This window comes from Hevea brasiliensis, chromosome 14 (genome assembly GCF_030052815.1).
Source record: "Hevea brasiliensis isolate MT/VB/25A 57/8 chromosome 14, ASM3005281v1, whole genome shotgun sequence".
Taxonomy (NCBI): Eukaryota; Viridiplantae; Streptophyta; class Magnoliopsida; order Malpighiales; family Euphorbiaceae; genus Hevea; species Hevea brasiliensis.
In genome coordinates, this window is record NC_079506.1 from 19,103,995 (window position 1) to 19,131,054 (window position 27,060).

A 27,060-nucleotide genomic window follows, 5' to 3' on the forward strand; every position below is an offset into this window, starting at 1 on the left:
TCCTTTGGATTGAAACAGTTTGTTTTAAGTTTTGAAGTTTCTTTTCTTTTGACAAAATCAAATAATTGAGTTGATTTTCATAAACAGAACAGGCTTTGATAATATGCAAGTTACGAGTTTGGGGCTTTTCAATGAAAGAGAAAACAATCATCTTTCCTTTGAGTTAGCAAAAATATGATCATAGTTGATAGCATACAAAGTAATGAGATTTATGAATGGAGTACCAAGTATGACAGTATGATGGATGTTATGCACAAGTAAAAATGAAGTTTTGATTTGCAAACTATTGTTTAAAATGTATACATCAGTTTTTGAATCAATTTTTAGATAAGAGTTGTTGGCGGCCTTGAGCCTTTTAGTGGTGGCTTCTCGAAATCTTTTTGGAATTATTCATTCCTTGATACAATTTAGATCAACACCTATATCAAAGAAAGCAATAGTATTCAATTAAAAATCATAAAAAATTTTCAAAGTTACTTTTATCAAATATTTTTGAGAAGTAACTTGTTTTAAAATCGAAAGAAAATTGGCTGGAATATCTTAAAGATTGGCTAGTTGTGGTGTTTCAGTTTCAGGTTCGGGTTCATCCTCTTTTTCTTCTTCAAAAAATTTCTTAAGAAGAAGTTGGATGGCAACAGAGTCTTCCTTCTGTTTGGTTTGGAGTTGCTTGAGTTCAGACTTGATGGTTTTAATTTCAGTCTGGAGTTCTTGAATGGTAGAAACAGAGGTCTTTGTTTAAGAAGTTTTGGCTTTCTGCAAAATGGCTATGAGGTCATATGGGGTATTGGCTTTGGATGGCATACAAGTAGAGGGGGTTTCAGAAGATGACGCTTCAAGAGAGTGTTGAAGCTTAGTGAGATATTCTTTCTGAAGTTGAGGGTCTTGGATGTGTTGAATAACATAAAGCATAAACCTTTGATCTTTAGTAAGCATATTCAATTGTTGTTTAGATTCATCAGCAGTAGAAGATTCGGAGAGGACTTCACCAAGCTGGAGAGCTTGATTGTCTTCTGAAGAAATTAAAATAGTGTCTTCAGAATCAGAGGACTCAAGCAAAAGGGCTTCAAGTTTATATAGAGTTTCTTCCTCAAGTTGGAGCTCATGGATTCTCTTGTTGAGCTTGCAATATTTTGCAATGTGGCCTTTCTTGCCACATTTATCGCAAGTAACATCTCTTCTGGAAGTGGAATTGGGGTCTTGGGGCTTTTGAGAAGTTTTTTGGTGCTTTTTAGTGTATGATTTTCTTTGGGAAGGTCTGCCTTTGTAGTAAGGGGATTTAGGTTTAGAGAAGTATTTTTTGTGCTTTCGATGTCTTTTGGTTTGGCAATCTGTGCAAGGTTTGGAGGTTGAAGAGGAAGATGGCTGTTTGTAGGAAATATCGAATTGTTGCCAAAAGCTTCCAAGTTCTTTCTTGGTTTTATGGAGCTCCCATTTAAGTTGTTTCTGTAGCTTAAAATATTAAGAAATCTTTAAGCCTTCTTTCTAGGTGAAGCTGATAAGTTCTCCATAAGTTAGCTAATCATAGGGAATCTTTTTGTTGTTCTGTTCCTTGATCTTATTTCGAACCTTTTCACCAAGGAGAGGGGGGAGGCCGGCGAGGAATTTCTCCTTCCAAAATGATAGATTGGACTCTTCTTGAAGCATAACTCTTGTAAGAAAAGTATCCTTATACCATTTCAAGTCACTAAGCTTTTTGCACCGAAGATTAGAGAGAAGTTCAGCAATCTTGTCTTTGAGATGTAATGGATCTCCTACAAAGTGAAGAGTCAAAGCTAAAATGAGAGTGGCAATAACATTTTGAATTGGTCTGTCATGCTCATCAAGTATTGGTTCTTGATCTTCATCAAGTTCAACAGATTTTAGAATCTCAAGTTTCTACTGGGGAGTGAGATAATAATCCTACCATCTTTTAAGTTGACCTGAGAATCCCGCTATGAGAAGTTCCGCAACAGCTTAGTCAATAGTGCCTGTCTGGGTTCGATAGGCATTGGCGGCCATATTAGAAGGAGTTTTATTGGTGAGAAATGTTGTATACTTAATAAACCACAATCCAACACTTGTCATTATCAAATTAAATCAGATAATGATATTTTAATATGGTAATTTAAGCTAAATAGCAAGTTCTTGTAAGTCAATTCTAGAGTCTCAACTTTTATATATATATACACACACACTTAAACATGGTTGTGCATATTAATTTTGACATTTTTGAAAAAAAATCTTGGCTTGTTTAATTTCAATGAAACTATTACGACTGTAATAGGACTTCTTTTAATATTCTTTGTTGATGTTATAATTTTTGATGAGACAAAAATTGTATTAGTTGTTAATTATAAGGTATATAAGTTGATTATCTTTATTGGACTCTGTTTGTTTTGTAGAAAATAATTTATATATAAAAAATTTTAAAAAAAAAATATTTTATGAAAATATTTTATATTATTTAGTTACAATATTAAACTAATAGTATGTGTTTATATAAGTATTTTTATATTTTAATAAGATTATTAAATTTAGAAAAGGATGTTCTTCAAAATTGACTTAATTTTCCTTTTAATTAGAAAAATATTTTTTGTTAACATAAGTCTTTTTTTAATTAGGAAAACATTTTCAGTTGATTATTTTTTAGTGCTCTAAATAATGAAAAATACAAAAAATGATTTCTAAAAAAATATTTTCTGTAAAATATATGTAATCTTAATTTTTCAAATTCTATTACTTATAAATAGATAAATTTATTTTATTTAGAAGTATTTAAAGAATCAATAAGTTGAAATTAAATTATGCCATTAATATGATGAAAATTATTAAAGCAGCACCTTTATATATTGTAGTCCGTACCATATTATAATTGAGTTGATGTGCATGTATATATTACTTTCATTGCAAAATACAAAAATATGGAACTTGATTGGTTTGAAAACCCTGAAGAACTTGTGGGCAAATGCAAACTCAATGGGTGACTTGCCTTTATAAGAGACTATAATTAAAAATATTATATATATACTTAAATCATATTTCTTTTAAGGCTAATTGGATAGAAAAAAAAAATCAAATATTTATATGAATTCACAATTTTATTTAGAAGTTCCAATTTTGTATTAATTATTCAAATCTTTTAATTTTAAAGAAATTTTATTTAAAATTGAAAATTAATTGATCTCTTTTTTATAAACACACCAATACACACCAATTGATAACATCGCACTTGAGTCATATATATGTACATGAATACTTAATAAAACATTCTTGGATTTGTTTCACAAAATCCTTACATACAAAATTAAATTCTTTCTAAATTGAAGTTCAATTTTGATTAAAATTGAAAGGTTTGGATATTTGGTCTAAATTAAAATTGATATCTTTGAATAAAATTGTAAATTGGTGGAAACGTTTGGATTTTTAAATGTTCCTTTGAGCAGTTGCTCATCAAATATCATCAGATAGATGTTCCTTTCCTTTGCTTGGCTTTTGATTTGATTCATTACTTGTTTCTTTTTTTTTTTAATTTTCTGAAATGGAGAAAATAAATGCCTTGCTTCCTTCTACTACCAAAAGTAATGTTGATGCTCTCTTTAGACTTCCTATATATATATATTGACACATCCTCATTACTTATCAGAACCCATCAATTTCCTCTTTCATTCTTCATTTTCCTTCACTTCCAAAGTCTCAATTTGTGACATTATCGATCCTTGAAAAATGGCTGAAGAAATCGCCTTCAGTATCGCAGAACAAGTAATAACAAAGTTGGGGTCACTTGCTTTCCAAGAAATTGAATTGATAAGTGGTGCCAAAGATGATCTGAAGAAGCTTGAAAATTCTCTCTCCACTATCAAAGCGGTGCTTATAGATGCTGAGGAGAAGCAAGAGAAGAGCCTTGTAAAGTGTTGGCTAAGGAGGCTTCAAGATATTGTGTATGAGGCAGATGAGTTGGTAGATGAAGTTGCAACTAAAGACTTGCAGAGGATGGTGCAAGCCCAAAGCCAAGGAAAAGTTGCAACACAGGTATTTAAACATTATAATTCAATCTTTTTTGAGGTTTTCTAAATATATACTCTTCCTTGATCAATATATTTCTCATGCTCATTGTAATATAGTCGATCGTTTGCTTAATTGTATATATATGTTGATGAGAGAATTTTAATAGCAAAAAATCAAAATATGAATAAAATAATTATTTTTTGGTATGTGAAAAATAAGAAGATTATAGAATACATTCTTAAGCAATCTAATAAGTGCTATTACATTCTTTGAAAGCAGAGGTCAACTAATAAATAAGGATGGTTAGGATTTAAACTCTAAAACTTTTGATTTAAGAGACACTAATATCATGTCAAGTAATCATTTAACCTATAAACTTAAGTTTATAAGTGAAGACTAATAATAGTTTTATACTTCTATTAAATAGGGTTTCACTCATACAATAATTAATTTTAGAAGGGCTTTGACCAGAATTTTGGCTTAACCATCGATTGCCAACATAGGGTCATAGGGAACTCCATAAAGTTGCCTAATTTCTCTAAAGTGGAGATCAATTCTAAGAGAAGCATCAATGCTATTGTCATATGGTATGAAACATTTCAAGAAATTGCTAAAATAGAAATACAAATTAGAAATTGATTATGTCCATTTCTAATTCGTTACAAGATTATCATGGAATGAAAATTAAATTTATATATTAAATTTCACAATGAATTAGAAATGAAATATAAACGAACTTTAAAAAGAATTCATTACTAATTTAAACGTTAAAAAATAAACACTAAATTTAGAAACAAATTATAAAAATAAAATATACGAAAATTAGAAACAAAATCAATAGCATTTTTAATTTTAATCGCTAAATAGTTTCAATAGCATTTCTAATTTTAACCGCTAAATAATTTATCTCATAATTTAGAAATGAAATAAAAACAGATTTTTTAAATTGAGGATATTGAAAATTAAAGAGAGAAATAATTCGTTTTTTACAAAATTTTAGAAATAAACTCTGGAATTTATTTCTAAATTTAAAAATGAATTTTGAGATCCATTTAAATTATAAAACTTAAAAATTATGGAGGGAAATAAAAATTTCCTAATTCGTTTCACTCATTCTTTTATTTTCTTTTCTTTCATTTCATTTATTTTCTTCATTTTATGTAATTTTTTTCATTATCTTTTATTTTATTTTGTCCTATCCTTTTTCATTAATATTTTTTTCCATTTCATTTTTCTTCCATTTCATATTTATTTCATTTTTTTTTAATTTTTCCCTCATTTTCTTTCTTTTATCTTTCATTTCATTTTTTTCTTATCCTTTTCTTTTTTATGTATAACTCTTTCTTTCATTTTAATTTTAATAGTATTTATTTATTTATTTAATATTTTTTGTTATAATATATTTATTTCAATTTTTTGGTTAATTTATTTTATTGCTAACTTCCTTTTAATTATATTTTTATATTGATTTTTATACAAATTTATTTTCATTAGTCATTTATTAATTATTTTTAAAAATTTATTTTAATATTTAATTTTAATAATATAAGAAATATATTTTTTTAATTTTTATTAGTAATTTGTTTGTAATAAGTATTTTCATAGGGATTTTTTTAATACTAATTTATTTTTTGTTAGTATTTTTTACTAATAATTTTTATTTCTTATTATTTATTAGTTAAAAATATTTTATTACTTATTTATTTTTAGTAATTTTTTATTTATTATATTTATAGTAATTTTATTTTAATTTTTACTTTGTATTTTTTTTTGAAAAAGTTAGTAATTTATTTTTATTAGTAATTTATTAATAATATTTTCTAATAATGTAATTATCCAGTATTTTAGTAATATTAGTAATAATATTTTTATATTTATTTTTTAGTAATTCAATAAAAATTTTATATTTATACTTTTAATAATTTAGAAATTTCTTAACTATATCAAGGCGTATAAACATTAAGTCAATAAAAAATTATATATATATATATATATATATATATATATATATATTTTTTTTTTTTTTTTAAGTAGGCCCTACCATGATTTTAATCAAAATAACAAATTATTAATTGATTGAGTGTACATACTCATATGTAGGTAAAATTCACTCTAATAATTTTATTGTCATTTTACTAGTAATTTATTAATTTATTCAAAATTTATTTTTTTTAAACGGTTTGAAAATAAATATTTATATCCTGATTAATTAGAAATGGGTGTCCATTTATAATCAGAAATGGAAATAAAATCAGGTTTTCTAAATATATATTTTTTATTTTTTATTTTTTCTGATTATAAACATATTGGAAATAGATTCATTTCTAATCAGCAATGGAAACAAATCCATTTCTGATTATAACAATTGTTGATTTGGTTCTCATTTAAATTTTTGGAGATTGAATGTCTTTAACAACGTAGAAATGGGTTAAATATAATTTTATTTTCAAAAATTTGTAAAAATTATACGGCAGAAATATTTAAATATGTTTTTGTTTATAGGTATGCAACTTTTTTTCTTCCTCAAATCAAATTCGCTTTCGATCAAAGCTGGGCCATAGAGTTCGGGACATTAGACAGAAGCTAAACGAGGCGGAAAATGAAATTTCTAGCCTCCATTTAATGAAGAAAGAAATAGTAACAGATGTGAGAGAAAAAAGTAGTGGAAGGGAGACATCCTCTGTACTGAAAACCTGATATGATAGGAAGGGAAAAAGATAAGGAAAAAATGATTGAGTCATTGTTGAATCCAACTGGTAGTCAAGGAAATGTTTCTGTGAATGCAATTGTTGGTATTGGGGGCTTAGGGAAGACTGCACTTGCCCAGTTGGTGTATAATGATGAAAAAGTTAAAAATTACTTTGAAAGGAAGATGTGGCAATGTATTTCTGAGTAATTTGATTTGAAATTGCTTGTTAAGAAGATCCTTGAATGTGGAACTAATAATGAGGTGCCTAATTTATTAGGATTAGAAAAATTGCATATTCGCCTTAAAGAGAATTTAGAAGGGAAGAGGTATTTGTTGGTGTTAGATGATGTATGGAATGAAGATCAGAAAAAATGGGATGATTTGAAAGCTTACTTGTTGATGGGTGCCCCAGGGAGTAAAATTTTATTCACCACTCGTAGCACAAGAGTTGCATTAGTCATGGGTGTGGATTCCCCATATGTTTTGCAAGGTCTAGCAGACAATGAGGCTTGGGATTTATTTGACAAATTAGCATTTGGAGAGGGGCATGGTGCAGTGATGAATCCCAACCTAATAAAAATTGGAAAAGAGATGGTAAAGAAATGTAAAGGAGTTCCACTTGCAATAAGGAGTTTAGGAAGCCTCATGCATTTGAAAACTAAAGAGAGTGAGTGGTCTTCCATTTTAGAAAGTGACTTATTAAAGTCATTTCAAACAAGTGAGAATGAGAATGCTCTTTCTGTATTTGAAGTTGAGTTACTGTCACATGCCCACTTATTTAAGGCAATGTTTCAGTTATTGTGCAATGTTTTCCAAAGGTCACGAATTTGATAAACAAACATTGATTCGTTTGTGGATAGCACAAAGATACATTGTTTGTTCAAGTAAGGATGATGATTTAGAGGATATTGGAGATCAATACTTCAATGAATTATAATGTCGGTCATTCTTCCATCAGTCAGAAAGCATGTCTCATTATAAAATGCATGATTTTATCCATGATCTAGCACAATCAATAACAAAGGATAGATACTTTGCAGTAGAGAATGTTTGCGAAGGAATCCATCATGTATATTGGCCATCTTCTTTGAATGAAATTGAGATGCTGGTTAAAGTTAAGGGCATGAGGACATTATTTTTTGAAAGTTTTCCTGAGAGTGTAACGTTAAAAAAGGGTTTAAATATTATCTTTTTAAATTTTCAAAAGTTACGTGCCTTGCATTTAGGAGGGTATATAATTGAAAATAGAATCTTTTCAAATTTTCAAAAATTACAAGCTTTGAAATTAAAAAGGTTGCATGCCTTGAATTTAAAAAGGGACAAGATCATTTCAAATTTTCAAGAGTTACGTGCCTTGTATTTAGGAAGTGATATAATTGAAAATAGGATCTTTTGAAATTTTCAAAAGTTACAGGCTTTAGAAGCCTTGGAATTAAAAAGTTGCATGCCTTGCATTTAGAAGGGAATTTGGGGAGGGATATAATTGAAGTGCCAAATTCAATAGCAAAATTGAAGTATTTGAGATATCTTGACATTTCTTGGGCTTGACATGGAAACACTCCCAAAGGCAAAACTACGATTAAAGCACAAATACTGTTAAAGCATAAATAATATGTAACAAAACAGATAAATTAAAGTGCAGGATATAAATCAATTAAAACATAAAATAAATATGGGTAGTAAAACCAGCCACTGATAGATAAACAAGTAAGAACAAAATTTTCTGAAAATGGACTTTGATTAACACTTGAAAGTTACTTACATATGGAGATAGAATTTAAAGTAAAAAGGGTAAGAATACAAGGAAAAGGATATCGGATGAGAGGAGAAAACTAGAACTTGGTAAAGGAAAACTCTTATGGAAAAATTCTGTCTAAGCTTGGGTAGAATCTCTCCTTTTATAGATGAAGGAGGGCCTTGTACAATAATTGAAAGTTACTATTTCACATGTGAAAAGTTGGCAAAGTTGGCCGAAAGTGGAGTTTCCTGTAGCTATGTGAAGTGAAAAAATTAAATAAAGTCTGCTAAAAAAAAAATGTCTTTTCTGCAGCCTTGTCAAAGTGAAAATAAGTGAAGTCTGCTAAAAGTAAAAACTCCTGTGTTCATATGATGATTCAGGAGTGCTTTAAGGTGGAGAAAATGCCAAAATAGTCATCTTCATTGTCATTTCCAAAAATTTGTTGCTTAGATGATGTGCTAGCTTTCTTGGAAGTTCTGAGAAGAATCTATCTTGCTTGATAATAGTTGCTTCATTATAGTGAAATATTCTTCTTCTGTTTTAGCTTGGGCAAGTAGAGCGCTTGCATGTGATTTTTGGGCAAGGAAAGTTGAAGTTAAAGTAGAGGGAAGTTGCTTTTGGCGGTCCTCAGACTATTTTAGAAGCCATTTTTCCACAGTTGCTAAGGAGGCTTTTTTAGTTTTTTGGAACTTAGACCACCATTTGACCTTGAATCTTTGGATCAGAATAGGGCCTTGAATAAGTTTTCTAGGTTTAAAGTTATATTCCCAGGCCAGAACCTAAGAAACAAAGAACTTGAAAACAAAAAGAGTTAATGGATTAAATAAGTCTTCTTCTGGTGGAGGGACATATCTGGCTTTAAAAGTGGTATACCCTTGATAAATTTCAGAAGGTAAGATTTCGGGTGTGGCTCTCATCCATGCCCATTATTGAGCAAACCATCTGGGAAAGTGAAAAGTAGAGACAGTGTTGAAAAAGAAGAGCCAGATATGAGTTAAATTGGAGTTTTGGTTTAAAAAGGCATTCATCCAGGCTTGGTGGTAATCGATGAAGTGAAAGTTTGATTGGCAGGAAGGCTTTTTCCATATCTGGCTTAGAATTTTTTGGGAAGTGAAAGGTTTTGTCCCCAATCCATTGGGTGTATAACTTTAACGATGGTGCAAGTTGAGTAATTTGGAGAGGGAGAGTTTTCCGAGAAGTGTTTTATTTTGATTAAACCGGTTTCAATCAAAACTCTTTGATAATAAGCTTTGTCTTTAGATTGTTCCCACGGTTTGTAATGCCAATAATTGAAGAACTTTGCTGCATACAAACTAGGGTTAGAATCATAAAAATCGTCTTCAACAGTTAAAATGTTTTGGAAAGATTCTTTGACAAACCATTGTGGAGAGGTACCGAAATTTTGTGAAAAATTTTGAGAAACAATTGGTTCCTCAGGCTTTAAAGTTAAATTCATTGGGGAAACAAGCTTGGGGGTTAAATTAGTTTTAGAAGCAGTTTATTAAGTTAAAAAGGTTTGGGAAATAGTTTGAGAAAGAGGTTTTGGTTTATGTAAAATAATCTCTTTCTCTGCATTTTTAAACAAATATCAGTGATAGCATCTTTATGTGGCTCCTCAGGAAGGGACCCTTTCAGAACCTCACAAAGCTCAGGATGGTTAATAAGATTGGCTAACTATTCCTGTAGCTGGCTTTCTTGTGATTTTGGAGGTTCCTTTGGGGCTTTAGAAGCTTGTGAAGTGGAAGGGTTTTGTAGTAGATCTATCTCTTTTTGGAATAAGGAATTCCAAGAAACGATAGGGTTTTGAGGGGTGACTTTTAGTTGAGTTAAAGCAAGAGCTTGGGATTGGCTTGAAGGCTTTTGTTTAGATGAGGAAGTTGATTTTGCTTTTGATTCTTTTCTCTCCTTTGGTGAATCTCCCGATGGTTTTCTAGGAATCACGGTGAGGGGTCTACAAAAATTCACGAGTCGAGAAGTCAGGGATAGAATTCATATTTCCTTTAATATATTCAATATCAAAATAAAAAAATACTCAAAATAGCTTGCCATCTAGCAAAAATCAGTTTTGAAGCTATATTTTGAACATCTTTTTTCAAAATTTCTTTTGCAGGTTTGCAATCTATTCTCAAAAGGAATTTTTGATTGAGTAAATTGCTTTGGAACTTTTGAATACATATAACTATAGATAAAACCTCCTTTTTAATAGTGGAATAATTTTTCTGAATACTATCCCAATGTCCAGAAACATACTGAACTATAACTTCTTTATCTTTTTTCTTTTGTTTTAATATTCCTCCATATCCGACTTCAGAGGCATCCGTTTCGACAATTTTGAAAGCAAATGGATCAGCAAGATGTAAACAAAGGATTTGCTTTATTTGGGCTTTGATTTTCTAAACAAGGGAAGTCTGTTCCTGTGTCCAGGGCTTTGGATTTTTCTTAAGTCTTTCATGAAGTGGTTGAAGCAATCTGTTTAAGTTAGGAAAGAAATCTAAGACATAGTTTAGACATCCTAGAAATCTTTGAAGCTGAGTTTTGTCAAGAATTTTGTCAAGAAATTTATGAGTGAAGGCAAGTGATCTTTCTATTGGCGAGATTATGCCATTGGAAATATAGTGTCCTAAGAACCTAATCCTAGTCTGGAACAGCTAACTTTGGACTTAGAAATTACTAATCCATTTCTTTTGGCAACAAAGATAAAAGTTCTTAAATGCTTGAAATGTTGCTCAATAGAAGATGAAAAGATTAAGACATCATCAATGTAAACGATGCAGAATGCAGAGTATGGGTTAAAAATGTAAACGATACAGTGTGGATGGTGGGATTCCTAGCTCCATTGGTAAACTTTGCTACTTGGAAAATTTTGATTTATCTATTAACAAATTGACAGGTAGTTTGCCTGAAGTCCTTGAAGAAACGCATTGGGGTTTAAACAGTCCCTTGCCTAGTTTGATGTACTTGAGCCTATCCAACAATCATTTAATTGGTAATTTTCTAGAATGGTTGAGTCAACTTAATAATCTTGTAGGATTGTCTCTAGACTATAACTTGTTTCATGGCCTCGTCCCTGCTTCTTTAGGAAACTTACAAAACTTAACTGGTGTAAACCTTTCGGGGAACCAACTGAACGGGACTCTTCCTGATAGTTTTGGTCAGCTTTCTCAGCTATCTGCCTTGGATGTTTCCCTTTATAATCTGATAGGTTCAATCTCTGAAGTGCATTTCTCAAAGCTTAATAAATTGAAGTTCTTGGGATTGAGCTCTAATTCATTCTTTTCCAATGTAAGTTCCAATTGGGTTCCTCCATTCCAGGTCCAGGATCTTGAAGTAGGTTCATGTCATCTGGGTCCTACTTTTCCAGCTTGGCTAAGAACACAAAAAGAAGTTACATCGCTTGATATCTTCAATGCCAGCATCTCTGATTCCATACCAAACTGGTTCTGGGATATTTCCTCCAACCTGTCACTGTTAAATGTTTCTTTTAATCAGTTACATGGCCAGCTAAAAAATCCTTTGACTGTAGTTCCCTTTGCAGATGTTGATTTGAGCTCCAACTTTCTAGAAGGACCAACTCCCCTTTCCACTTTTGAGATTGAGTTGCTAGAACTCTCCAACAATCGTTTTTCAGGTCCTATTCCAGAAAAACTTGCTCAATCCATGCCAAACTTGGTCTTCCTCTCTCTTTCAGGTAACCAATTGACTGGAGATATCCCAGTCTCTATAGGAGCTATGGTGTCCCTTGTGGTCCTTAATCTTTCAGGTAACAGCTTATCAGGTAGCATTCCTTCAAGCATTGGGAATTGCTCTTTCCTAAATGCAATGGATCTTAGCTTCAAAAATTTGTCCGGGCAGATTCCATTGTCTTTTAGTCGGTTAAATCAGCTCAGGTCACTTCATCTGAGCAATAATAAACTTACAGGAAGCCTTCCATCATCTTTTCAAAATTTATCAAACTTGGAGACTTTGGATCTTGGTAACAACAGATTATCGTGTGAAATTCCACCATGGATTGGAAGTGGTTTTGCAGACCTTAGAATTTTGAGCTTAAGGTCAAATGCATTTTTTGGTGAAATTCCTTCCACTCTGTCAAATTTAAGCTCACTGCAGGTCCTTGACCTTGCTAAAAACAATTTGGCTGGAAGCATTCCAGTCACTTTTGGAGATTTTAAAGCCATGTCTCTAGAACAGTACATAAATGAATATCTACCTTATGGGAAATACAGAGGCGTTTACTATGAAGAAAGCTTGATTGTGAATATAAATGGTGGGGCTCAGAAGTATACAAAAACTCTTTCCTTGGTCACTAATATAGACCTTGCCAGCAACAACTTACATGGAGAGTTTCCTAAAGAAATCACAAAATTGGTGGGCTTAGTGGCTTTGAACTTGTCAAAGAACCAAGTCATCGGTCAGATTCCTGGAAGCATTTCAAACTTGCGGCAAATTTCTTCTCTTGATCTTTCGCACAATAGGCTCTCAGGTGCAATTCCTTCCAGCATGTCTACATTATCATTTTTAGGTTACTTGAATTTGTCCGACAATAACTTCTCAAGCATGATCCCTTATATGGGGCATGTGACAACTTTTGATGCATCATCTTTTGATAGGAACTCTGGTCTTCGTGGAGCTCCACTAGTCCTCAAATGCCCTAGTAATGATTCAGATGGAGGAGGAGGTTCCATTATAGAAGACAGTAGTGATGGTTTCAGTGACATGTGGTTTTACTTGAGCATTGGCTTGGGATTTGCAGTAGGTATTTTAGTTCATTTTCTGATTTTTTCTATCAGAAAACCTTGGAGCCATGCCTACTTCTTGCTTGTGGACAAAACTGTTGATAGACTACTATATTTGGCCTGCAAAGCGCTACTGCTTCGTGAATCGTTGCAATTTCCAAGCCTAATTTCATTAAGTGCTTTAGTGCAAATCCGGTGGAAGTGAGTTTCATATAAAATAAAGGCATGTAATTCATCTGGTCTTGTCCTACTCTGTTGCATAACATAATCTCTTTTAGCTTCAAGCATTTTGTAACATATTAGTGAATTTGCATCAATTCATGGTAGACAAGATGTTTCACCTTCATTTTAGCTTCAAGCACTCAATAAAGATCTCTTCTTACATCTTTATCTCTCAATTCCTTAGCAGTGGGGAGATAAATAAGGGGTCCAGGACCAATTTCTTAATGAGTAACATTCAAATCCATTTCACAGATGGTAAAATAAGATCTGCAGCAAAATATAGTCACACTTCTCAAATCTCAATAATTTTTTTTCCAAAGAACATATTCCCCCTCTTTGAAAACTAGAATTTTGTAAGAATTCAATTCAATTGGCTTATTTTTTTTTATCAATTCTCATATTTTGCATGAAATACTTCAATTAATTTTTATTTTAAAAAAAATAAATATAAGCATGATTGTGTATTTATTTTTTTGTAAATCTATATCTATATATATATATAAAGTAGAGTGTTATTCTCAAGGAAATGATATGTGACATTTTTCTTGAAAAACTTGCCACATGTCACCTTCCATAAATGCTCTCCTCTATACTAATTATTATTTAGGTTTTTTTTTTCTTTTAATTATTATTGTTATTTATAATATTACCTTAACATTTATGATTTAAATTATTATTTTTATTAAAATTTAATTTTTAAAACCGTACCGAATTAAATCATGAAACCAAATTATAAATTTTAGAAACCGAACTAAAATAGATAAAAAATCAAATCGAACCGAACAACTCTATTTTGGTTCGGTTTGGTTCAAACCGATCGGTTTTGATTTTTGATTATTTTTTAATTTAGACTTGATTTTCAAATTATTTGGTCTAATTTTGACCTTGGTTTGAACCTAATAACTATTAATCAATGAAATTAAACAATTTATATATATATATATATATATATATATATATATATATATATATATATATATATAATTACATATAATTCATAAATTCCTCATAAAAATAAATCAATTCAAAAATCAATAAAATTATTCGGTTCGATTTGACCGAATTTTTTCTCTTCAAAATCGAACCGAACCAAAATAACTGAAATTTTTATAATACAAAACCGAATCAAATTATTTTAAAAATTAAACCGAATTACCGAATTAAGATGGTTCGGTTCAGTTTATTCGGTTTGAACCGAATAATGCTTACCCCTAATTAAGGCCTTTTCTAATTAAATACAATATTTAAAAATTATTTTTATTATTTTATAAATACTAATTATTATTGAATTTTTTTATTTCTCTTTTAATTATCATTATTATTTATAATAATACCTTAACAATTATTATTTAATTTATTATTGTCTTTAAAATTTAATTTTTAAAAAATTATGACATTTTATGATTAGATGTAATATTTAAAAATTATTTATATTATTTTTTTCCTAAATTATTTATGCAAAAATATTATTTGTCACTGTTACCCTTAATAATAATAATAATAATAATAATAATAATAATAATAATAATAATAATAATAATAATAATAATAATAAAAGGTCATTAATGGCCATTAGTTTAAAAAAAATTGATTATTAATTTGTGATCTCATAATCAACAATGATATAATTTAATCAACCTTAAATTATTTTATATATTTAATAAATATTTTTATTACATTGTTATATTTTCTATTTTTTTTATTATGAAATTTTATTAAAAATTTTGAGAGACCAAAAATATAGTTGATATAAAAAGTTATAAAAATAAAATATAGAGATTTAACTTATTTATAATTAGTATGTATTTATTTTATATTAATAATTTAATATTTTTTTATTTTATTTTTTTTAAGATTAATTAATGCTCATTATTATTATTATTATTATTATTATTATTATTATTATTATTATTATTATTATTATTATTATGGCTAACCTAGAACGATTTAATTAAAACGGCTAAGTAAATAAGAAACATTTTACTATTGTAAAAATTGAATTTGAATGATTGTTACTGTTTTTTAACTAAATAATATTTAATTATAAATTAATTTTTTATTTAAATAGTTTTATTTATTTGTCTATATGTTATATGATATATTTAATATACATCAAGTATTTATTTGTCTATATGTTATATGATATATGTCTATATGATATATTTCATCTAAATGCTTTTAAATCTTTATTTGATTTGTACTATTTTTTTCATTATTTCTTTCAAAAATTATTAATTATGATTCTAAAAATTTATTTATTTAAATATATTTACTTAATATTTATTTAATTATTAATTTTTTATGAATTTCTTATTTAATATTTCCTAAACTTTTGAATATTTTATTTTTATTATAATTATATATTAAATACAATGATAACTAATATTTTGATTATTCATATTTTATTATCATTCATTTTTAATAGAGTTATTTTAAAATTTTAATTAAATATCTATATTTTTATGCATAAATTATTTTAATTAATTATATGATAAATTAATAAAAAATTTATTATTATAACTAGTAAAATTTTATTTAAATTAAATTAAATAAAAAAGAAATTTTAATTTAAAATTAATTCAATAATAATAATTTATCTTATTTAAAATGTAATTAAAAATTAAATTAAAAAATAAAAATTATAAATGCATGGGTATTTTGCTAGTGATTTATTCCAAAGGAAGCCACTGTAAAAGAAACTGAAAAATATTCATACAACATTTTTACAGATAAGAGTAGTGAATAAATCAGCAAATTGTTCAAGAAACAGAAAACTTGCAAAAAGAAAAAAAAAAAAAAAAACTCAGTTTGAGAAATTGTCAACAATTCCATCCACAAAACTGAAGTATATGTCACCCCAAGGTCTTTTGATTGCAAAAACCAAATAAGGAAGCAATAAACTTACTGCAAATCCCATCCCAATGCTCAAACAAGACCATTTGTGAATGAAGCCATTAGCATTGTCAGCCTCAGTGGTGACACTGTAGTTTGGATCACCGTGTAGACACTTTACAGTAAGGGGACTGCCACATAGACCAGGGTTTCCGATGAAAGAGGATGCACTAGAAGTCATCATGTGATCTGTGTAAGGGATAACAACTGACAAGTTATTGTTGGACAAATTTAAATATGCCAAAAATCACATTGAAGACATTTTTGGGGGAATTGGACCCCAAAACTCATTGCAGGAGAGAACAAGAGATGACAGCTGTTGCCATTCTGAAATGCTCTTGGGAATCTGGCCACTGATGCGGTTTCTAGACAAATTCAAAAACACCAAACCAACCAACTTTGCAGCTGTCCATATAAATTGTTTCCAGAAAGGTCTATGCTAGTTAGAAGGGTAAGAAGGGAAAGCATCTTGGTATATACAAGAGGCTGCCCATGTATGTTGACATTTAAGTTTTCCTGGAAGAAATGTAATGATGATCCGCCAAATGAGAAACGGCCATAGAACAAATAATGGAGTCCATTTTGAATTTTACCCATGGCTTTAAGATTACCAAAGCTAGCCGGAATGGTGCCGTTCAACTTGTTTTCTGTCACGTCCAGGACTTGCAATGACCTCAAATTTGAAAGTGCAGGGGGAATTTCTCCATAAAAGGCATTTGATCCCAGTCTAAGTATTCTGAGACTTGGGAATGCTTCTCCTATCCAAGGTGGAATATTTCCAATCAACCTGTTATTTCCCAGTTCTAGAGTTTCCAGAATCGACAAATTCTGGAGAGCTGATGAGATTGCTCCTGATAATCTGTTGTCGCTCAGATGAAGTGTTTGAAGCAAATTTAGCTGGCCTAGAGATTCTGGAATCACTCCCAACAAAAAATTTTTCTGAAGATCTAAATCGGAGAGGGAGAAGCAATTCCCCATGCTTGGAGGAGTGCTTCATGTTAGATTATTACCTGAAAGATCAAGGGCTATAAGTGACGACAACTCTCCAATTGAGGCTGGGATTGCACCTATAATCTGGTTTCGGGAAATAGAAAGGAAACCCAAGTTTGGCATGATTTGACCAATATTTTCTGGTAGAGGACAAGAGAAATGGTTATCTGAAAAATCTAGGAGCTGGACTTCAACACCTGGACGAGGAATGGATCCTTTGAGGTGATTAGAGCTCAAATCAACAACTGCAGAGAGAGAGATATATTTAATGGAATTGGTAAATGACCCTCTAAACTATTGAAAGAGACATTCAATCGAATCAGATTCCCTGACATGTTCCAGAACCAGTTTGGAATAGAACCTGAAATACTAGTATTTGAGAGATAAACACCTTTAATGTGTTTTTGAGACTGAAGCCAAGCAGGAAACGAATTGCCTAGATAGCATGAATTTATTTCAAGGTCCAAGAGTTGGAATGTAGGAACCCAATCAGAACTGACATTCACAATTAATGAATTATCTGATAGTACCAAGTACTTCAATTTACTTAGCCTCGAAAAATTTGCTTCTGAGATAATACCTGACATTTCATTGTTGGAAACATTGAGGGCAAATAACTCAGAGAGCAGACCCAGACTATCTGGGAGACTGCCATTGAGTTTGTTTGTTTCAAGTCTGAGCTCAGACAAACACTTCAAATTTCCAAAGGAATGGGGGATTGGACCTTGCAGAGAGTTACGTTCTGAATAGAGTATAACAAGATTTTTAAGTTGACCCATCCAATTTGGCAACCTACCAGCTACCTGATTGTCAGTGCACTCAAAGTTCAGCAATTTGGGCAGAGGACTTTTAGAAGGGCAGTTATCTGTTTCCTGGAGAAATTCTGGTAAACCTCCTGTCAAGTTATTATTCGACAGGAATACTTTTTTTAAGTTACAGAGCATACCTATGGAGCTTGGAATCCTACCCTTGACAATATTGTTTGACAAATCAAGATAAATGAGAGATGTCGTATTTCCAAGGGAAGCTGGAAGTTTTCCATGTAACTTATTGATTGAAAAATCAATTTCTTCTATCTTTCTCCGGCTTCCCCAGAATAATTGGGAGGCACTTGCTGAGAGATTTTCATTACTATTAAGGTCCAATGACTTTAGATTTGGCAATTTACTACTGCTGATGTCAACAAATACAAGGGTGCGAATATTCACAATCCAATTTGGTAACATGAAATTGAAGTTGTTATGACCAGGTCTATGACTGAAAGTGAAGTAAAATTAATAAAAGGGAGAGAATAGGTGATACTGGATAGGTTACAGAAAGATAAATGCAACTCAGTTAGAAATGGAAGCTTGTTTAATGTTTCAACCCATCCTATTCCTACAGTTGAAAAGTCTACTTGATCCATTACCAAATGTTTCAGTGTGATAAGACCAGTCACCCTGTCAATATTATCAGCTGTTAGATCTTGAAAATCAGAAGAGATATCAAGAAACTGCAAGCTAGAGAGGTTTCCAAGATTTGGAGGGATGGCACTACTAAACCCAGCTTTTGATAGGTTTAGATATTGCAAGTTCTCCAAAGAGGACAAGAAATCAGGAATGCTGCCATCGAATGTGTTGAAACTCAAGTCCAGATATTTCAAGGACTTGAGTTTAGTGAGTGAAGGTCTTATCTCTCCGTTTAACGATGAAAGATCATACCTGCCAAAAGAATCATAATCAGATGGATTCCGGAGATCAACTGCAATAACAGCTCCAGTGGTATTGTCACAAATTATTCCCCACCAGCAACAGCAATTGCTTCTTTGCCACGAGGAGAGCCAGTTTTCAGAATCTTGAAGAACCTTTTGAAGTCAAGAAGAGCTTCTCTATCTGAATTTTTGCAGGCTAATAATTCTCCCTGTGCAACAGAAACATGTTTTCCTGTTATCAAATGGGTGAGAAGCAACAAAATCCAGAGAAGTGGTAAATTCCCCATAAATCAAGGCTCAAGGCCCTGTTCAGTTGAAGAGGATTAGGATGGCTTGTCGAGGAAAATCTAGGTTCTTCTCTTTGTTTCATCGCTTACAACTTAGTAATCTGTGCTATACTATCTATATGGAGGGAGCACCATTTGTTATATTTCCTCCGTTTATGTTGAGATAACAACATCACCTCTCCTTTTTTAGTTTTAAAAGAAAAAAAAAAGGAAAGAATCTAATTAACTATAATAATTATGCCACTAACTAAGAATCTAATTAACTGTAATGATTATGCCACTAACTAAATCTTGTTAATTAATTGAGATTTGCTTTTTGCTTTAGTTGATCAAGTCTATGTATTTTAGTAATTCCTTATGTTAAAAGCACCAAGTCTTTGGAGAAGAAATGAGTTTCATATGGACAGAAAACTTGATTTAGTATATAGGACAAAAAAATGGTGGAACACAGACATGATTTACACTGTCAAATGCCTTGAAGTTATTCTGCTAACGATTGTTAAGCTTACGAAGTTGCAATTTATTGACCAGGGACATTTACAGCTACCTTTCTACTCATAGAATCATTCCTTATGTTGACCCCACAAGCTCAAAAGAGCATAGATTTTGATGATACCAAAACTCAACTAGAATCAAACTAACATTGTTTTAAGTGTTGTATATCTCAAAGAAAAAGGACAAAAGGATTTCATGATGGATTCGTGCTTATGAAGAAAGGATGACATTCTAAGGATAACACAAGACGAAGCAAAAGAGATAAAAGAAGAAAAGGTTACCTTCCAAGGCTGTATTGGAAATCAGAATTGAAGGTACATATAGTATTAGAGTTAGTTTTATTTCTTAGGATTACTTGTGAAAAGAATTGAGGAGTAAAAGTCAATGATCCTTATTTTCAATCCCTCAAATGATTTTTTCTTTGAAACATCATTATTACTGGCCTAAAAAATGTTTGACTATGATTTGGTGTAAAGTTTTATAGTTTTGAAAGTTATGCAGAAAAGTTTTCATGGTATGCTAACTGGTTTGCTACTTATTTTAGTATGCTAACTGGTTTGCTATTTTCTCAAGTACGCTAACTGTTTCAACTCTGCACAACATCGCAGAAAACGACAAAATAACGGCTATTTTCTTGAAATTCGTATCTGTAACGTTCAAATGAGTTATGCAACGGTAAAAAACGTTCCAAAGCTATAAATACACCTTCCTTTGGCCATTTTGCACTTAATAAAAGTCCCTCTACTGTTCAAAATCTTTAAAGCTTTCATTCAAAGTGCTCAAAGTGATTTATTGCTCTTCATTGGCTTATTTACTCAACTCTTCTTTATAGTTTCTGTTGTAATTGAGTGAGAGTGAGTTTTAAACACATTATTATCATTTGTGAGAGGTCATTCAAGCACCTATTGAAGCTTGGTTGTGATAAGTGTTTGGGATAACACTTGGTAGAAGTGTGAAGCTACTTGTAAAAGCTTTGTTGAGAAGATTTGTAAAGGGCTTTGTCTCTTGCCTTGAAAAGAGAAGAATAGTGGAGTGAAGACTCAAAGTGGGATCTTTGAGAGAGTGGATGTAGGCTAGTTAAAGCCGAACCACTATAAAAATTCCAGTGTTCATTTTCTCAACCCTTGCTCTTTACATTTTTGCAATTTAGCTTTATGATTGATATACTTTTGCTGATATGAAAATTGATATCATATGCTGTTGATCTTGCTGCTGTCTGAGAAAAACAGTTTACTGCTAAATCTGCTTTTGCTGCTGATTTGTTGATATCTGATATATTCTGCTAGTTATCAGTTGTGCTGTCAGATAGGATATCTGGTATACTGCTCTGATTGCTGTGTTAAAAACGTATTCAGATTACTGATATATTTACTGAATGCTTATATAGTCTGTTATATCAGTATACTGATTGCATACAGCTTAACCTTGAGTCAACTTGTCAATAGAGCTATATTGTTCATTTTTCACATTAATTAATTTAGTTGAACTTAGCTGCAATTTTCAAAGGTTTTGAGCAAGAACCGAAAATTGTTTTTAAAGTCCAATTCACCCCCCTCTTGGACATATTTTGGGACATCACCTTATAAGTTCATGTTCACTATTATCTAAATATTGAAAATAATAAAAGCAAAGTAATTACAAAGAAACACCACAGACTACCTAATAACCCTTCAAAATGGTGATTGAGTGCATGCATGCATGCCTCACAATACGGAAGATTAGCCATGCTCATGGTGGGAAGAAGCTTCATGTATAATGCTCAGCAGGAGAATTTTGCATGATGGATCATGGGCTTCAACTCAACGAATACTCTTCCTTGTCATGAGCAATCAATTTATGTTGCTGCAACCGTTGGCCTTTCATGTAAGGCTTTGGGCTTCAAACTTAATTGAATATTGTTCTTCTCAGAGCCTTAGAGATGACTCTTCTACCAGGTAAAGGTTATTGGAAAAAATTATAAAAGGGAAAAATTTAACTCCTTATTTAGAAAATTTTACGAGAATTAAATTCAGCTGATTTCTTTTTTATTAATCATTTGGAATGAAAGAATTCAATCCTTTAATTTTGTGAATTTAATTGAATTTTTTTATTATAAATTATTTTTTCAAAAAACAATTAAAAGAAATTAACATTGGAAAAAATTAGATAAAGCTTTTTTTTTTTTTTAGTAGTTGTTCTCAGCCAGGATTTAACCAAAGATCAATAAAAAAATATTCCTTTCCTGCCGTTGGGTTGCTCTTTTGCTTTGATTCATTACTTGTTCCTTTTTGTTACACTTTCTGAAAAGGAGGAAATGAATGCCTTACTTCCTTCTCCTACCCAAAGTAATGCTGATTCTTTCTGTAAGGATTATAAATGCATCTTCGGACTTCAGACTCACCTATCTATCATCAATCTTTCTCATCTCCATTTCCATTATCATCAATCTTTTTCATTTCCAATTTCCATTAATCTTTCTCACGATTCTTCAAGAATTAATAATGGCTGGACAAATTCCATTCAGTATCTTAGAACAAGTATTAACAAAGCTGGGGTCGCTTGCTTTCCAAGAAATTGGATTGGTCTGTTGTGCCAGAGATGATCTAAAGAAGCTTGGAAATTCTCTCTCCACTGTGAAAGCTGTACTTGTAGATGCTGAGGAGAAGCAAGAGCAGAGCGATGCTGTGCGAATTTGGATAGGGAGGCTTCAAGATATTGTGTATGAAGCGGAGGAATTGGTAGATGAGATGGCAACTCATGACTTGAGGGGGATGGTGCAAGGCCAAAGGAAAGTCGCAACACAGGTATTTATGAATGCAAATAAATAAGCAATTGTTTTACTTTTACATGACTTTGTTTATTTTATTTCTTGCATACATACAGTGTTTGGATCTATTAGCTAGACGTGGAATTTATTTCATTTATGAACGAATATTATTAATAAAATTCATATTGAATATAATTTATTTTCTATTATAATATTTTTAGATGTAGACATAATTTCTCGCAATTTATTTTAGACCAAACAAGCTCTTAATAAAATGATAGGTAACTCGTTTTAAAAAAAAATGATAAAACAAAAGATATTTATATATTTATAGAAGAAAATATTCATACCATATTGAAAAGTTAAATATTTCAATTTCAATTTATATTTTCTTTATTAATTTAGGTATAAATTAATTATAATTTAATTCTAAATATTCATTTTGTCTAATATAAAATATAATATAAAGCAAAGATACTTAAAATTATGAAGTTAAATTATATTTAATTATAAATTTATCATTAACTTTGGACATGCAATTCTACATTGATTCTAAAATTCTGGACATTCAATTGCAAACTTCTTGACCAAGTTTACTGTATTATAATTTTCTTTCATAAATTCCTTTTCATATCAAATTTAATAGATTTTATTTTAATTTGAAGCCAATTAATTTGTTTATTAAAAAAGTTTGTTTAAATTATTATTATTATTATTATTATTAATAAAAATAATTTTTTCACATTAATATTTAATTAAATCAATGCTATTTGAATTTGAATTTAACTTTTCTTTTTTAATTTTGTACCATTATCTTTCAATGTTGTCTTCAAAGAATTATAACATTGAGAATTTTAAGGTTCATCAAAATACTATTTGATAATGTAGAGAGAAATTGATTATTCATGTGGAAAAAGAAAGGAAAAAAAAAATTATTGCCAAACCATAAAACGTGGTATAATTAATCACATTCGTATGGAGTTTTATTTTGCCCTACTTATTGAAATTCTTAATCCAATAGAGGTTCTTAAATATTATATGTTATTTTAATATTATTTTATACACATAATTTATAAAGCCTCTGTATAATTTCATGTTGAATTTGATTTATTAACATAAAAGTTTTTTTATGTATTCTTTCTCATTCTAAATAGGTTTATAATTAATTGCTTAAATTTTATTGTTGTTTTTTATTTTTATAATTATATCATAAATTTAAATAAATTAAAAATAATTATATTGTAAATAAATATTATAATTTAAAAAAAGTTTAATTAAAAATATAAAAAGCACATATACACAAGATCCATAGAGAGTAATTAATAAAAACTTGTTGTATATACGTGTAGGTATTGGACTTCTTTTCCTCCTCAAATCAGATTTGGTTTCGTCTCAAGGTGGGCCATAGAATTAAGGACATTAGGGAGAAGTTAAAAGAGGTGGAAAATGAAATTTCTAGCCTCAATTTAGAGAAGAAAATAATAATAGATGTGAGAGATAAAAGTAGTGGAAGGGAGACATCCTCTGTTCTGAAACCTGATATAATAGGCAGGGAAAAAGATAAGGAGAAAATGACTTTGTCATTGTTGAATCCAACTAGTAGTCAAGGAAGTGTTTCTGTGAATGCTATTGTTGGCATTGGGGGCTTAGGAAAGACTGCACTTGCCCAGTTGGTGTATAATGATGGAAAAGTTAAAAATTACTTTGAGAAGAAGATGTGGGTATGTGTTTCTGAGGAATTTGAGGTGAAATTGCTAGTTAAGAAGATCCTTGGAAGTGCAACTAATAGTGAAGTTCTTAACTTAGAACTAGAAGAACTGCATATTCGTCTTAAAGGGAATTTAGAAGGGAAGAGGTATTTGTTGGTGTTAGATGATGTATGGAATGAAGATCAGAAAAAATGGGATGATTTGAAAGCTTACTTGTTGGTGGGTGCCCCAGGAAGTAAAATTTTAGTCACCACTCGTAGTACAAGAGTTGCATCAGTCATGGGTGTGGATTCCCCATATGTTTTGCAAGCTCTAGCAGACAATGAGGCTTGGGATTTATTTGAAAAATTAGCATTTGGAGAGTGGGGTGGCGGAGTGAATCCTAACCTAATAAAAATTGGAAGAGAGATGGTAAAGAAATGTAAAGGAGTTCCACTTGCAATAAGGAGTTTAGGAAGCCTCATGCGTTTGAAAACTAAAGAGAGTGAGTGGTCTTCGATTTTAGAAAGTGACTTATTAAAGTCATTTCAAACAAATGGGAATGTTCTTTCTGTGCTGAAGTTGAGTTACTATCACTTGCCCACTTATTTAAGGCAATGTTTCACTTATTGTGCCATGTTTTCCAAAGATTACGAATTTGATAAAGAAACATTGATTCGTTTGTGGATAGCGCAAGGATACATTGTCTGTTCAAGTAAGGATGACGATTTAGAGGATATTGGAGATCAGTACTTCAATGAATTGTCATCTCGATCATTCTTCCATCAGTCAGAAAGTATGAATGGTTATAAAATGCATGATCTTATCCATGATCTAGCACAATCAATGGCAAAGGATAGGTACTTTGCAGTAGAGAATGTTTGCGAAGGAATCCATCATGTATATTGGCCATGTTCTTTGAATGAAATTGAGATGTTGGTTAAAGTTAAGGGCATGAGGACATTATTTTTTGAAAGTTTTCCTGAAAGTGTAACATTTAAAAAGGGTACAAATTTTCAAAGGTTACGTGCCTTGCATTTAGGGTGGAATATAAAGGGAGTACCAAATTCAATAGCAAGATTGAAGTATTTGAGATATCTTGACATTTCTAGGTGTAAGATGGAAACGCTCCCAAAGTCCATAAATAATTTGCAAAACTTGCAAACTCTAATACTCTCATATTGTAGAAGGCTTCGAGAATTGCCGAGAGATATAGAAAAATTGATCAGCCTTAGGTGCCTCATGATTAATGGATGTGAGAGCCTAAGATGCATGCCAATTGGATTGGGGAAATTAACTTGTTTGCGCCAACTGTCAGATTTTGTGGTGGCATGGGATGAAGGCTCTAAGGGGGCTATGCTAAATGAATTGAATAGCCTAAACCAACTTAAGGGAAGGATTGTCCTCCATGACCTTATAAATGTGGAAAATGTTGAGATAGAGTCCAACCAAGTGAATTTAAGGGAAAAGAAACACCTCCAGTGTTTGGTGTTACGTTGGAATTATTCTTTTCTTTACGAGGAGACTAGAGTTGAAAAGAATGAATTATTTTTAGAAAAGCTTGAGCCTCATCCAAATTTACAATCCTTGGTTGTGGAATCTTTCATGGGTGTGAGATTTTCAAGTTGGTTGTCTTCTATCACAAATTTAGTAGAAATTAAGCTTTTTCATTGTAGAAAATTGAAGCAGCTACCACCATTGCACCAACTCCCTTCTCTAAAAACCCTTTGTCTTGAAGAACTTGTTTCTCTGGAGTATGTATCAGATGAGGAGCCTTCCTTTTTGGCATCGCCATCAATTACATTATTCCCATCACTGCAAGAGATTGAATTCATGAATTGCTATAATTTGAGAGGATGGTGGAGGCAGGAGAGGAGGAGTGGGGTTGAACTTGCTCAATTTCCTTGTCTTTCAAAAATGCAAATCGAGGACTGCCCCAAGCTTATTGTAGATGATGGTGAAGTCATTGAATGGGGAAGTTTCAGGAGTCTTCAATCTCTTTCTATTAGATTTCTTTCAGAATTGAAATCTCTACCAAAGGGGCTTCAATTTGCTACAAACCTGCAAGAGCTCATCATCAATCATTGTGATAGTTTGATGGCTTTACCAGATTGGATAGGCAACCTGACATCCCTTCAACGGCTAGAAATTTCCTATTGCCCTGATTTGAGATCGCTGCCTGAGGGAATGCATTTACTGACTTCTTTACAGAAGTTGAAGATTGAAGGATGCCGCGAGTTGTCTGCAAGATGTACGAAGGAAAAGGGTGTGGATTGGCCAAAGATTGCTCACATCCCTAATCTCGAGATTGAACCTCCAGGTTTTTGAATATTCCAATTTCCATTTCTTATTCTGTATTTCTTTTGACACCCTCACGATTTTTACGTGCACTTCCTTCTCACATTGTTCTGCTGCAGCTCAAGCTGCTTCTATTTTGAAAATTAACTTCAGTTCATATCTTAACAATTAAAAAAAAAAAATTAATGGCCTTTGAGGGTTATTTATTTATTTTTTATTCATTTGTTCTTTTAAATTTCAATTTAAATTATTTAAAAGTAGATATTCTAACCATGGTTATATTGACAGAGGAATATTCTCAATTTCGCTTATATGGAGAGACAGATTCAGGGGAAAGAGTAATATAATATAGAGGATCTCAAGTTTCAAATTTACCACAAAAAATATGTGAGAATTACTATTTATTAAATTGAATTCTTTTCATTTCTTAAATGATAGTAATTCCATGGTCTTGATTATTTTGCCTTCAATGCTCAATTCTTTTATATGATTTTTCTAGATTTTACTTTGAACTATTTTATAAGCATAAATAGAAAACCTCTCTAACAAAATGTAAATTACTCTTCATCTTATTTAATGAGGCAGTGATATATGTCTATGGAGATGGA

At 30.9% G+C, this 27,060-nt stretch overlaps 2 protein-coding genes and 1 pseudogene across 2 annotated transcripts; 2 read left to right on the forward strand and 1 right to left on the reverse strand.

Annotated features, from left to right (window-relative positions):
* Nucleotides 1-6,682: 6,682 nt before the first annotated feature.
* On the forward strand, nucleotides 6,683-13,349 carry LOC131172830 (receptor-like protein EIX1). Its single transcript, XM_058134365.1, has 3 exons — nucleotides 6,683-6,814; nucleotides 6,908-7,340; nucleotides 11,302-13,349. Exons 1-3 carry the CDS (start codon nucleotides 6,683-6,685, stop codon nucleotides 13,347-13,349), a joined length of 2,613 nt encoding a protein of 870 aa, XP_057990348.1.
* A 2,820-nt stretch (nucleotides 13,350-16,169) lies between these two features.
* LOC131172831 (receptor-like protein EIX1) lies at nucleotides 16,170-19,225 on the reverse strand (annotated as a pseudogene).
* Nucleotides 19,226-22,117: 2,892 nt separating this feature from the next.
* On the forward strand, nucleotides 22,118-26,482 carry LOC131172832 (putative disease resistance protein RGA3). The gene is made up of 2 exons (XM_058134366.1): nucleotides 22,118-22,503; nucleotides 23,816-26,482. The coding sequence occupies exons 1-2, from the start codon at nucleotides 22,201-22,203 to the stop codon at nucleotides 26,480-26,482; spliced, it is 2,970 nt and encodes a 989-aa protein (XP_057990349.1). The 5' UTR covers nucleotides 22,118-22,200.
* Nucleotides 26,483-27,060: the final 578 nt, after the last annotated feature.